General features: G+C 43.2%; 1 protein-coding gene across 1 annotated transcript; it reads left to right on the top strand.

Moving 5' to 3' along the window:
• The first annotated feature begins 8,570 nt into the window (after nt 1-8,570).
• Nucleotides 8,571-13,920, top strand: LOC132875221 (protein jagunal homolog 1-B-like). The gene is made up of 3 exons (XM_060911919.1): nt 8,571-8,676; nt 11,455-11,560; nt 13,040-13,920. The coding sequence occupies exons 2-3, from the start codon at nt 11,472-11,474 to the stop codon at nt 13,500-13,502; spliced, it is 552 nt and encodes a 183-aa protein (XP_060767902.1). The 5' UTR covers nt 8,571-8,676; nt 11,455-11,471; the 3' UTR covers nt 13,503-13,920.
• Nucleotides 13,921-14,837: the final 917 nt, after the last annotated feature.

The following is a 14,837-nucleotide window of genomic DNA, read 5'->3' as shown; positions in this document are numbered from 1 at the left end:
CAGTTTAAAAAAAATTAAATTTAATTGATTGAAATGATGGATGTATGTGTGATCTGTGCACTGCATATAATAAAAGTAAAGGTGAAACAAAAATTAAGGGTTTTTCTTACATCTAACAGGGGGATATGCACACATTTTTGGTAGCTACTGTAATTCTCACTGATTATTTGGCAAAAGCCAAAAGTTGCGAAACAGTTGTTTTTCTTTGCATTGGCTTTTCTTAAGGCCCGGTCCCACTGGCCGATGGACACAAAACGTATGCAAAAAGGACACAGCAGACGAGGAAAATTTCGGGGGTGGCTCTATCCGTTTTCATCCGCTCCAGAAATGGACAAAATTGGCGAAAATTTGCGAAAACAGAAAGGAAAAGAACAGACGTGGGTAGTATATAGCGGGGATGTTAAACGCATGTTCATAGGAAGCCTAGCGGATGAAAGCGGATGGAAGTGGATGACAGCTCCGAAGGGGTTACCGGTGATAACTGAGAAGCGGACGCATAGCAGAAAGAGCGGATGCATAGCAGATGAAGGGGATGCATCACGTACGCCTAACGGAAACAAAGGGGATGTTGCGCGGATGTATATCGGATGCAGACCGTTCACTGCGCATGCGGGGGGTATGAATTGCGTCTGCTCCGCGGATATAAAGGGATGCAGCACGCACGCCGTCAGCATAAAGCGGAAAGACGTGCTGGCGGCTACATCGATACATCTCTACTACTAGATGATTTTCTCCCCCTTTTTATACAAAATATCGATTGTCCACTAGGTGTCCTTCTACATACTCTAGACATACTCCAGACATCCTAAATATACGAGATACATCCCAGATATAAACGCTTTGTCCGTTTTGAATACTTTATATACGAGATGCGTACGCTTACATCCTTTCTATTTCCGTGCTACTAACGATGAATAGGCGTTTCATGTACCTCATCTTTCCTCCCTCTTTCCGTTTTCAGCTGCAGCGGATGTGAGTTGCGAGGATGCCCAGAGGATGCAGAGAGGATACAGCAGACGTTTAACGGATGATGACGGACATAGAACGTTTGTTGCTCGTATATGTCGCGGATTTACATCGTACACGGCGGAAAGTTCATCCGTTCTAAAAGTTTTGTGCAGCTCAAAACTTTTTGCGCGGATGAAATCACAGTGGACGGATGCTCGATGGATAGAGCGTATGAAGCACGTATGCAATGAGTACACAACGGATGCATAGCGGTTTCCAACGGATGGCAAAGATTTTTTTACGTTTTACATCCTCTTTGCATCCGTAAGTGCAGTGGGACCGGGCCTTTAATAAGAACAGTGTATCCACTTCCTGAGTTTTTTTTTTAAATTATTATTTCATTGTCAAAAATTCCAAAAGTACAGCGTTTGATATGAGTAGAGGAGAGCGGGGTAAGATGAGCCACTTTTTACATTTTTCATCATAACTACATGTTAAAGCCATTTTTGCTTCCAGTCTACACACCATACCAAATTTCAAAGTGTACTGTTACTATCTGAGCAAAACATAATTGATAAGCTCTTATGGTTAGAGTGATATTACCTCTTGAAAAAAAAATGTCAAGTGGCTCAACTTACCCCATGCACGGGGTAAGATGAGCCACTGTGTGGGGTAAACTGAGCCAACACAAATCATGTTAGGTTAACAAAGTAAACAACTTTTATTATTAGAAATGCAATCAATGAATCAAGTCAAGTCAATCAAGTGGGGGATAGGGCCGTTGCATAGAGAAGGGGAGATGAAGAGAGAGGTGATAGAACGAGATGGGATAGGGAGGGATAGATAGATGGATAGAGAGAGAGAGATGCGTAGATAGATAGAAAGAGGGATGGTTAGAGAGGGAATGAGAGATATACTATATTATAGAAATTACTAAAACAGTAGAGCAGTGCCAAAAAATCTTATTTCTTTCAGTAGGTTAAAACATTGCTAAAACATGCAGCAATCATTCCATCAATCATTTCATCATTATTCAATGTTCCAAGCGTTCAAATTGCAAGGGAACACCATTTGCCTCTCCCTCCGTGCTGTCCCCCCAACAGTAAAGGGGCGGGGCAATTTTTTCACAATATCCTGTCTTGACAGGACAGCCTCATCTTTCTCTTTGAAGACAAAGGTTGGCGAGAAATCTTGCCTCTATTTCGAAGACATCCAATTTGATTATCTGGCCAATGAAGAAATGCACTTTCACCAACTTGGTATAACCTGTCTCTACCTCTCCATTCTTTATCTTTTCAATGAACCTAGTCAGAGTCATCCTGTCCAAATGCATATCCCTCGCCACAGCCCGAACAGGCCTGCCTTTCCTGACTTCCTCTGCGGCTCTCTCCAAAACTGCACGGGACTGTGCGGCCCTGTCTGTTTTTCTTTTGTATGAGTGTGGCATCATGCACACCTGTAATAACAGAGGGCATTATTTTATTTATTAAAAACGTTTTAAACATATTATTTATATTAACATGTTATTTATTTGTTTGTTTATTTGTTGTTGTTGTTGTCATATATGACCAGCAAATGTGAAAACTTAAGTGTCATCCATATTGGGTAAGCTCAGCCACCAATGGGGTAAGTTGAGCCAGTGGCTCAACTTGCCCCACATCTAATGGCTCATCTTACCCCGTGGCCACAATTTTGTAGAAAAATGCTAATAAAGGGGATTAGGCTAATCAAAATTATTTTTATTAGCATTCATATCATAGCTTAGAAAGCCACTAACTTAACCCTAATGTGTCTAAATATTATTCTACTTTTGTCTTCTCTAAATCACCTTCACTGTGGACAAACATGGAATTGACTTAGAAAGCACAAAAACACATTTTTATAAATATCTCCCTCACCTAGTTTGACATGTGGTGCTCCTCTCCACAAGTGTAAGTAAATGGTCCCGCCCCCCTTTGAATGTGGTCACATGGTCACATTTGTTTACTGTTTCTTAGAAACAGGGGGTGGCTCATCTTACCCCCTGGCTCATCTTACCCCGCTCTCCCCTACACTGGAATTGCATCGCTGACCTCAAATCCACATGCATAAATTAATGCATGACCATGTCACTAAGGAGAATCTCAGGCAGACAGACGGATGGCAGAAAATCTGTGCTGAGTTCTTGACAAACAGGAAAGATGCTACTGAAGAATAAAAAGCATAAAAAAGCAAAGATGACGAAGTGCCAAGACAACAGAGATGGGAGATAAGAATGTGTTCTTAGCAGAGATCTTAGTCTGTACGAGTTCTCCTTCAATCTCTTCATCTCTTCATCATTATCCCTTAGAATAAGTATTATTCTATCCACATTCACTGGATATGAGCAATCGCGTGCTCTGATTGGCTACTCTACTACTAGGCTATCAGTTCATATACCGTGAGTAGAGAAAAAGAAAATGGCGGAGCATGTTGCTGAACCAACCGAGGACGAAATCAAAACTCTACTCAAAAACAAAACCCCAAAAAATACAAAAAAAAAGCAACAAAATATGGAATAAAAGTATTTCATGGTAAGAATGTATATTCCCCCCCCCCAAGAATTATTATTATTATTAGGATTTTTCACAAATTGCTCCTGTCGTTTCACTGGTTTGTTTACATTCGACGCAAAAATGATTTTGTCGGACGTTTTGTATAAAGTTTTTTTTTTTAAATCAAATTTGCAAATAATAAAAATGCTCTGTTTCTCAAAATCCAGTGAATGTGGATAGAATAAAACAATTATTCCACTCAGTCTTGTCGTACATGGATTATAACGCTATCAGCTCATGCACGACTCGATTTCGTGGAATAACTGTTAACTGTCACTAAGTAATGCATACCGTTCATCATTTTCTGTTAGTCCTTCTCTTTCCTAGAAATACCACTATTCTACATTCAAAGGCTAAAATAAAATGAGAGTGATGTCCCAGGCAGAATTTGAGTTTGACACCTCTGTAAATAAAATACACATCATAGGAAGTTTATAATCATAACCTTCTAATAGCATGACAAGTTCTTTCTCCAAACTTCACCTCACCTTACGTCACCTGAACCGTGACTTGTTTGACAGTACATCTATACAGTGTGCCAATATTTTTAAGCTCAATCATATTTTACATATAGTCATGAAATTTCTAATTTAAATCTCATTTTTTGTCCAATTAAAGCTAGACGGCCTTTCGATTTCATAAAGTCGGTGAAATTTAGTTCCGTGTGAAATGTGCTCATTGTGGTGATGTTTATTTCTGTAATATCTCTCAAAATATCAGGCCATTCTGTGGCTGGGAAGTTATTTAATTTGAAGGGATTAAAGCAAGTAATGTGCATGAAATCGCTTGCTTGGCGCAGTCAAGCAGACAGGGGAAGTCCGTGTGTGTGCGCTTGCGCAGGTTTACCTTCTTCTTCTTCTTCTGGGTTTTACGGCAGCTGGCATCTAGAGTTTTACCTTTGTGCACTGACAGTTCCATCATTCTGTCGCTAAACGAACAGCTGATCACACCGAGGTGCTCGCTGAGCGCCGATATTTATTAGTTTGGTCCTGCGTTTCCTTTCCTTCGTACAGAACATAACGTCTTTTCTTCTTCTCGCTTTCTTTCCGTTACTGTCGTCGGTCTTTCATTTTTCATTTGCACACTCACGTCCTCCGTTTTTCTCTCCTGTTTCTAATTTGTATCCCACAATGCCTTGCGCAAACGGTGAAAACCCACCACGTGATGTGATGCATGACGCAGTATCTTGAATTGGGTCATGGTGAAGCAGGAAAAAATAGCGGAGAATTTAGGGCCACGTGGAGATAAATTCATTAAAGATGTAGTACGAGATTTTGGAATAACGGTTCTCGCAAGCCATATTTTGAAAAGAAACACGCCCGCCCTCGCCATGCTCCCACCCCCCGCGTCTCCACCCCCCTCCCTACCCACGCCTCCAAAGCACATGAACGCGCACTGCCAGTTCCCGAGCGTTCATGGTTGTCGCGAGGACTGTTTGCATTAGCTCAGGTGGGGTTTACATTAGACCGTATCAGCGGATCATCAGATTAACGTTTTTAAAACGATTAGCGTGCACACAGCAACGCCAATACATGGATACGCTCGGCTCCGCAGGCATCCTGCACTCCAAATCACTCCGCCCTGAACAGCGAGTGCCCTCTGGAGGGTGCGCACTCCGGCCCTGCGCAGCTCACAGAGCAGTGATTTGGGACTGAGCCGCTGTGTGTGTGATCTCCGTGCATGTCGGGCATGCGCGTCACTTACCACTTGCAAGTGGAAGGATGGCAAGCCTAAAGACAATCATAACTACACAATGGGCAGTATTTGCATCAGTATTTGCAGTATTTTCATACTTTTATACTCTTTAATGAAAGGTGATACAAGGCGGAAGTCCGCGCCGTTTTTCAGCAGTCGCGTCACATGACCAACGCCAGCGAATCAGGAAGGTGGATGTCACAGTGACGTTGTCCAATGACGACGCCAGCTAGAGCCCAGCACAGCATATCCGCGTATTCTCAATGTTTACACAGCGCCGGACCAGACACGATCCGGATTGAATACGTGGACCCTGGCGGATTCCCGTTTCCCGGCGTTTTAATGTAAACGGACAGTGCATCCGTGAAGAAAACGAGACAGATACGGTCTAATGTAAACTTGGCCTCAGTGTGTTTCAACCACTGTTAGCGCGGAAGGAGAGATCATCAGGTGTGCCGTGGCGTCTTCTCAGGTAAGACTGAACAACATCGTAGTGAAAGTAACCAACTAACATGATTATCATTTCAAGAAATATTTGTCTGCATACTACATTAGAAGTTGACTTTTCACTTGTTTTCATACTTGTTATACCTAATCTAATTGTAGTAAGACTGATATGTCGGGGTTTCTGTAGCAGTCACCGCCCTAGCCCAAGCAGTGTAATACGTGTATTAATACGTAATACGACTATACGCGTTAGCAGGCCCGCCGACAGGGGGGGACAAACGGGTATGTTGTCCCGGGCCCAGGAATGGGGAGGGCCCAGAACTGGGCTCTCACGAAGTTGCGATTATTTTATTTCATTTCAAAATGTGTTGATTTGGGGGAGAAATGTGCTATATTTGCATTCAATAAATGATTTCTAGATCTTTTGCCTTTATTGTCTTTGAAAAAGGCATCAAGAACCCCCTACCACCCCTAATGCAAAAATGGTTTGGTCTGACTCTTTGATTAAGGGGAAAAAAACCACATCGTTCGATCATAGCGCTTCGACAATCAGCGTGCGTGCTATTTGCCAACATGCACAAGTCAGGAGCACAGAAAAGAAAAGAGAAAAAGAGAGGAAGAAACCAAGAGACTCAGGGGCTCACTGCATAAATATTTTAAAAAAGATTTGGATGATGCAGCAGGTACTAGCAAAGGCAGTGGGGCAGCCCCGTAAAGTAACCCCAACCAAGGCACACGCGGCACGCAATTCATGTTACAAACGAGGGGAGAGCAAGTCACACTGAACACCATATCAAACGCACAGGGCATTGAATCATTTCATAACCACAACGGCTTAATAACATTGTGTTTCATATATCTGAAGCTAAGAATATCCACATTAGCCCGCAATCATATCCCGCCGTTTCTCGAGCGGTGTGTTCTTCTCTGCTTTTCACACTGGACAGTACGCACGCACAGTATACTATGTTCGCCCCCAGCCCTGCCCGAAATCCCCCGTCCATCGCTGCTCCTTCAAGAGCACCCCAATCGTGTGATTATAGTACACTATACACAAGTTTAGGAAGGCATTGCGGGGGCTGTTGCATGCAGGCTTGGGGTGTAACGGAATACATTTAATGGCGTTCGGTTAAAGGATACAAAATAACAGTGACCGCTTATTCCGTTACAGTACAGGGGGGAAAGATTCAGTGAAATTGGGGATTACTTCACAGGATCACAATGTGTGTAAGGTTGCTGGTTTTGGGCTTTTTTAACCCTGTCATTTAAGGGTTGGAGTGAGTAGAGACTGGGATAAGAGAGGTGTGTGTGTGTGGGTTGGCCCGGGGGGGCCCATTCAGAGCATTTTGTCCCGGGCCCAGCCAAAGCTGTCAGCGGCCCTGTGCGTTAGTATAACAATCCGTGTCAGCTAACTTTGCAAATCATGCTAACTTAGCAAAACCTACATTGTGGTCCGTCGGTTATGCTCTCACTGCCAGGGTGTACACTTGTTAAAACGACAACACTGTCCTATCTGAAAATGTAATAAATACATAATGTTATCTTACGGGGCGGCACGGTGGTGTAGTGGTTAGCGCTGTCGCCTCACAGCAAGAAGGTCCTGGGTTCGAGCCCCGGGGCCGGCGAGGGCCTTTCTGTGTGGAGTTTGCATGTTCTCCCCGTGTCCGCGTGGGTTTCCTCCGGGTGCTCCGGTTTCCCCCAGAGTCCAAAGACATGCAGGTTAGGTTAACTGGTGACTCTAAATTGACCGTAGGTGTGAGTGTGAATGGTTATCTGTGTCTATGTGTCAGCCCTGTGATGACCTGGCGACTTGTCCAGGGTGAACCCCGCCTTTCGCCCGTAGTCAGCTGGGATAGGCTCCAGCTTGCCTGCGACCCTGTAGAAGGATAAACCGGCTAGAGATAATGAGATGAGATGAGAGATGTTATCTTACCTATCGAGTAGAAACAGGGCCACCATTGCATCGGTTTGAAGTCCTTTTTGTTGTTTGAGTCGCCGCCAGCGGTCGAACGCTGCGCCAATGTTCACTCTGGTCTTGACTCGTCCTTTTTCATAAAGTTTCCTGGCAGTTGCCTTTTCGAATACAGATTTTCGTTTTCTTTTTAGACCAGTTGTGTGCGTCTGTTCTGCCATAGTGTTATGTAATTATTGTAGGCCAGTATCTAGATAAAATGGGCTAGTATGGTAGGCTATCTATCCGTTGCTTTGAAATGGCTTAGTTCACCTGGAGTGGTCCCTGCGCATACTGTACGCGCAAGGGTAGGGGCGGGGGTGGGGCGGTGAGGGTTGGGGGGTTTGGGGTCGGGGGTTTCAGTCTGATTGACGTGTCAGTGTCCAATCATTTTGAGATGGTTACCTCGATAGGATTTGATGGCGTTTTTCCTTTATTTTGCACTGTAGACTGGATTAAAATATTTCGTTTTTGGGTCAAACCTTCTATTGTACTTCTTGCAACATGGGTATGAGGAGCTTTTCAAGCAATATGGTAGAAAAAAAAAATACTCCTGAAAAAATCTCGTACTGCACCTTTAACTGTTCTATTTTAATAATAATAAAACTGGAAGTCTGTGATTCGAATTCAGTAGCTTTCAGTCACTAAACAAAAATAATTGGGTGTCGGGGAAAATTATTTTTATGACCTACACTTGAAAAATCTGGAAGGCAGCCGAGCTTTAGTAACTGTATTAGTCATCTTTACAGATAGAAAAAAAATAAGGGAACTTGAAAACAACAGTGCATAATGGTTTAACTCTTCCTCCAGGCCAGTAGATGGCGGTAACACAAACTCGACAGAAAGAAGGCACTGAAGAAGAACCGTACTCTTGCACCCTGGCTTTCTTATTGGCTAAGCTGCAAATGCCTTTTTACCGAATCTGTAGTGCTCGAGTGAGGGCTGCACTAGCTAACACTTAATACTCAATGTAGTGCGCGGATGTAGGGCGGATGGAGGTTGTTTGGGATTCGGCCTCAGTGTGAATCACTTGCTTGGAAGCGCCTGGTGGTTACAATCAAAGTAAGTCAAGTCCGCTTTCCATTTTGTTATCGGTTTGCGATTTTTTTTAGTGAATTATGTTTTTGTTATTTTATTTTTTCATGCATTTCTGACATGCTGTGCAAGTTAGCGGTTTTGTCCTGATGCCGGAAAAAGCTAGTTTGCTAACGTCTTAGCACGAAGAGTTGAGTTTTTGAACCAAACGTCAGCACAAACCTTCAGTGTTTTGGTTAATAACTTTTTTTTTTTTAAACGTCACAGTAAGTTAATTTTCTTTAGTAATTGTATTACTAAGCAAGGGCTCAGTTCGCCACAGCTGTGAATTACAAACATGGGAAGTCGGGTGGCCAAAAAGAGTCGACTCTTTGGCTACGTTCACACTGCAGGCTGAAGTGACTCAAATCCGATCTTTTCGCCCATATGTGACCTGTATCCGATCTTTTACTGACAATATGAACGACACAGATCCGATTTTTTCAAATCCGACCCAGGCCGTTTGGATATGTGGTGCTAATTCCGATTCCTATCCGCTCTTTTCATATGCGACTTCAGTCTGAACCGCCAGGTCGCATTCATCCGACTTACACGTCATCAACAAGCCACAAACGTCACTATTCTGCGCTGAAGTAGGCGGCGGGTCTCTCAAAAAAGTTACAACAACATGGCGCATAATCACGGGCGCAGATAGAGGGTGGGACGAGTCAGATTTAAATTCACCTCGTTCGGTCCCCCCCACTTATAGGGAGGAAAAAACGTCTATGCTGTCTTTCTTTGCATAAGGCAAACCTCACGGAAAAATCAAAAGACTAATTACCATTCGGTTTATTGAGGTGCACAGCAGTACATACATAGTTGCAACAACTCACATAAAACAAAACAAAGACTGATATTCGGTTGGTTGAGCTGCGCAGACTGCACAGGTTGCGAGCTCGAGCTTGGTTGCTATGGTTACTAACAACAAGTTTGACAGGCATATCGGGGTTGGGGTTGGTTTGCTGGCAGCTTTGTCCCCCCCAGTTTTTTGTCCCTCCCAGTTCAAAAAACGTATCTGCGCCCCTGCGCATGACATCAATGCGAGGGACGCTTCGGGCTGTGAAGGTTCTGAATCTTCTCAATGGAAGGACGCAGAGGTTAGGGAGCTGATTTCCATTTGGGGGGATACAGCTATTCAAGCTAGATTGGATGGGTCATACCGCAACCGGGCGGTTTTACTTCCGTAAACACTGGCCATGCTCACTGCGTGTGACGTCGTCGTATCCTGCAATGCGCATGCGGAACACTTTTAGGTCGCTTTTCGTTCATACTGAGGATCACATACAAGTCACATATATTTGTTAATGTGAACGACCTCACAAAAAAATCGGATTCCACAAAAAAATCGGAATTGAGCATTAAGCCTTGTAGTGTGAACGTAGCGTTTGATTCCTGTGACTGCAAGTTGAGAGTCGGTTGCGAAGCTTTGGATTCGGTTCGCACACAATCGTAACGTTAAACATAATGTCTGCCAGGCTGCTATATTCATGATGTACTTTACTCTGAAGAGCTGATATTGAAATACTTTTTAGTCTTAATTAATTAATTAAGACACGGACTAAAATTTCATGGCAAAACAACTCGATTCTTGGAATCGACTACTTTGATTCACAGCCCGTGGAATCGAATTCGGAGTCGATTCTGAAGTTGAACAGCAAATAGAGTTAAATGCATCAAGTATACATACAAATAAATGAAAAACTTGCAACTCTATGTAACAACACTTTTAGTGTTTTATGTTCCATAGATGGTTCTGAATTATGAGGAGTAAAAATGGTGAAATATTCCCTGTTAAAACAAGACATTTTAATAAATTAAGTTTTCTTGTTGTTTCTGATTGACGTTAATTTAATGTAGGGACTTTAACAATATTTTCAAAATTATAATATGACAAATCTGTTTTAATGACCAGATGGAGCAGGAGACAACAAACAAAATGACACCTACGAATTTTATTGATCGTAGTTATGGTCACATTGTCATGATGGATCATCAATTTGCACATCCCTCAAACAGGGCTTCAAAATATACCTTAGAATATTCAGACTGCAATGGAAACTTCACAGAACTTTAGGAAAGAATATATATATTTTAACGTCCTACATACCTTTAATTGCATCCTATAATGCACCGCTATCCTCGTGCACAGGGGAAAGCGGAGAAAATGGCTGTAAATTGAGTGAGTGAGTAAAACCCTTTAGGGTCTGCTGTTCTAGGAAGACGATCAACTTCAGGATCGTAACACACTGCTTCATCACACCACTTTGTCATTGATTATATTCTCTAAATATCTCATCTCATCTCATTATCTCTAGCCGCTTTATCCTTCTACAGGGTCGCAGGCAAGCTGGAGCCTATCCCAGCTGACTACGGGCGAAAGGCGGGGTACACCCTGGACAAGTCGCCAGGTCATCACAGGGCTGACACATAGACACAGACAACCATTCACACTCACATTCACACCTACGGTCAATTTAGAGTCACCAGTTAACCTAACCTGCATGTCTTTGGACTGTGGGGGAAACCGGAGCACCCGGAGGAAACCCACGCGGACACGGGGAGAACATGCAAACTCCACACAGAAAGGCCCTCGCCGGCCCCGGGGCTCGAACCCAGGACCTTCTTGCTGTGAGGCGACAGCGCTAACCACTACACCACCGTGCCGCCCTTCTCTAAATATAATAACATTTTAATATATAAATATCATATAATGACATTTTTGTAAACATTGCTCACCTTTCCTAAATCTCCCATGATGCTCCTCAGTTCTTCAGGGTTTTGCCATGGCTTCCCGGGCCGGACCGAGAGTCGAGGGTACAGACGGAAGTGACTTTCAACACCGGGAACGTGTGGCTTCACACTATCAAATTAGGTATATATGTGTGTGTGTGTGTGTACACGTAATATATTGTTTGTTGCTCAGTATTGTGATATTGCTTTTGTGCACTAAAAACAACTTTTTCTCTGAACTGTGCTTTTTCTCTAACAATGATTTATACAACATGCATCTTGAATAGAATAAAATAATTTGGTGCACAAGTTTTAATTCATTTTGGATTTTCTGAAATCAACACAGGGTCAAAAAATAAATACACCCACTTAGATTATTAATTCTGTGGCGTTGAAAGTTCCAAAATGTCTTCTAATTTGGGGGGGAGAGACCAAAGAGTCTTAACTTCCTATTAGTGATGATTGACTACAGCTAGTAGCTTCTGTGCAACAACATAAAAAGGAATTCCTTTGGATGCTCATTGGATTGATCAACACACAATACAATGGGAAAGTCCAAGCAGCTCAGTGCAGATCTGAGAAAGACGGTCATAGATTTACATGCTCAGGAATGTGTCATGGAGTCATTTCTAAACAGCTGCAAACAATTTGAAGGTCATCAGTTCAAGCAACTGCATGTAAGTATAAGTTATTGGGAGGTGGGGCCACTTTGCTGGAAGAAGATCCAAACTGTCCCCCTCAGCTGAGAGGAAATTGGTTCAGCTGGTCAGGAAAAACCCAGGAACCACCAAGTCTGCCATGACCTGGAAGCTTCTGGAACCCCAGTATCACTGTGTACAGTCAAGCGAGTTTTATATCCCCATGGATCGAGAGGCTGCTGCCCAAGCAAGAAACCCCTGCTCCAAAATCGATACCTTCAAGCTCGACTAAAGTCTGCAGCTGATCACATGGACGAAGAAAAAGCTTTATGGTCAGATATGAGAAAGATTGAGTTGTGTGGCCACAATGACTTAAATATGGTGGTGGTAGCATCATACTCTGGGGCTGTTTTGCTGCCAGTGGAACTGTTCCATTCACTTTGTGCAATGCAATAATGAAGAAGGAGGACACATCAGAAACTTGGACACATTTTGGGTGTTCCAACAGGACACTGACTCCAAACACACATCAAAGCTGGTTGTGGAGGATAAAGCAGGATAACGTTAAGCTAAAATCAAGTCCTGACCTCAACCCTATCAAAAATGTGTTGGGGAATGCAGAAATTTAATTGAATTCTGCCAAGAAGAGAGAACAAATATCCAACCAGAGTTCTGCTAGAAGCTTGTTGATGGCTAACAAAAGCATACGATCAAGGAGAAACTTACTAAGGGACATTAAACCAAATATTGGGTGTGCTGTATGTATAATTTTGACCCTGTGTCGATTTTCAGAAAAACCCAAAATAACTTGGAGCTTGTGCACCAAATTCTTTATTTTCTGTTGTTAGTTGTATAATCAGTGACGCAGGAAAACAAACCATTTAGAGAAATCATTGAAAACCTAAAATTGCCATGTTGTGTGTGTAGAGTTAGTTGGTTGTAGCCCTACCGACTGTGCTAAATTTTCTCTTGTCCCTCCCCAGTGCGGCGCTGAAATCAGAAGTCCGGAAGCTGAACTTTGCTCACGTCGCGCTGTGGGCGTTAGTTTTGGCACAGGTGGTGGTGAGCCAGCTGAATTTACTCTCCCACAAACTGGTGGCCAGCCCCTACCAGTGGGAGTACCTGTACCTTCTGAGCATCATTCCCACTGTACTCAGCTTCATGGCACTGCCGAGGAACACCATCGGCTACCTGGCTGTGTCCATGATCGGCACCGGGCTGTTCTGCGTAGCGCCCATCATCTACGGTGTCATGGAGATGTTCCCTGTGGCACAACAGCTGTATCGGCACGGCAAAGCGTACCGCGTCATCTTCGGCTTTTCCGCCGTCTCTGTCCTCTACCTGCTTATAGTGGTGGCTGTGCAGGTGCACGCCTGGCAGATCTACTACAGCAAGAAGCTCCTGAATGCCTGGTTCACCAGCACACAGGACAAGAAGAAGAAATGAAGCGAGTTACAAAAATAGACAGACAATTCCATCATAATCATCATGTCCTTCAAGGATGACCTGAATATTTTTTCCCCCTCTTCAATGACTTGCAATAATGAATGAGAGCTCATGTCTGAACTTGAGAAATGAAGCTCTTCGGTTCCTCCTCCACCAACCAGATTCGGATTTGTTTTGAGATTTTAATTATGATTTCCTGAAAATAAAAGTGTTAATTTGCATCATAACTCCACCCACAAACATGAGCATTTCTACTGTAACGTGATCTCCTCATGCATTTCTTCGACTCGGGTACAAAACAATATAAAGTCCCCTAAAGCCGTGACTCGGAGAGGTCCATGTCTGTCATGTTCATCCTGTTAGAAATGGACCAGAAATTTTTATTTAAGAGCCAAATAAAGTTGGGTTTTAAAAAGAAGTTTGTATTTGTTGTCTGTTGCTTTCTGCTAGTTTGGGTAGTCGAGGGTGGTGTAACCAGTTACATGCACCTCCCTTCCCCCGAACCATAGATTTGACAACAGCTGCACCTTTCTACACTTGCATGTGTAAAGTAGCCATGTCCTACAGATGGCTATTAGTGTTCTATAACAAGTGTAGGACTCCCTGTAGCTCAGTACTGGATTCCACGTAGAACCGTCAAAAGTGATGGACCTACCTGTTTTTATTTATTTTAGTTCTTCCTCTAGGTAAGTCTAATGAAGTCAGTCAGTTTTCTTTCTTCTCTGTGCTCTCACGGTAGGCGGTCGCATTTCTCTGCCTCTCCTTCCTTTATCTTCCCTGCTTCTGCTTCTCTGTCTTGTCTGTCTATTGTCTATACTTTTGAGAGACTGTCTCCGCACTGCTCTCCAAACTAAATTATCTGCTTTTCCTGAAGATCACTGTAGTGAGACGCTCTTGTATTCTTTCCCCCACTTCCCACGGTCACCGCTTTTACCCCCAGTGTGACAAGTGGGTAAGTGCCGTCATCGGCTGCAGGACCGGACTGCTTGCCCGAGTTTTCATGTTGTAAAGTATACGGTGTTATTTTGTGCTTATGTGCTGAGGTTTTTTTTTTTTTAAATGTTCCCACACTGTACTCCCCACAGGAGCATAGTGTGGGGGTTGCTTTTTTTTTCTCTCCTCCCCTCCCCTCATGTTACTCTGTATTTTTCATCCCTGTCTTCCTGTCCTGTCTACTCCCCCTGTATCAGTTGTATGTATATGTACAGAAGGGTCGACGGCCAATTTCGCTGGTACTTGTGACTAAGTGACAGGGTTCATTCATTCATGAAGGTGCAATAAAGAAGCACTTCTCCCACCTGATGTTTTATACCTGCTTAGATTTTTTTTTTTTTT

The sequence above is a fragment of the Neoarius graeffei genome, chromosome 27 (genome assembly GCF_027579695.1).
Source record: "Neoarius graeffei isolate fNeoGra1 chromosome 27, fNeoGra1.pri, whole genome shotgun sequence".
NCBI lineage: Eukaryota > Metazoa > Chordata > Actinopteri > Siluriformes > Ariidae > Neoarius > Neoarius graeffei.
The sequence above is the reverse complement of the archived record's forward strand: the minus strand, read 5'-3'. Positions and strand labels throughout refer to the sequence as shown.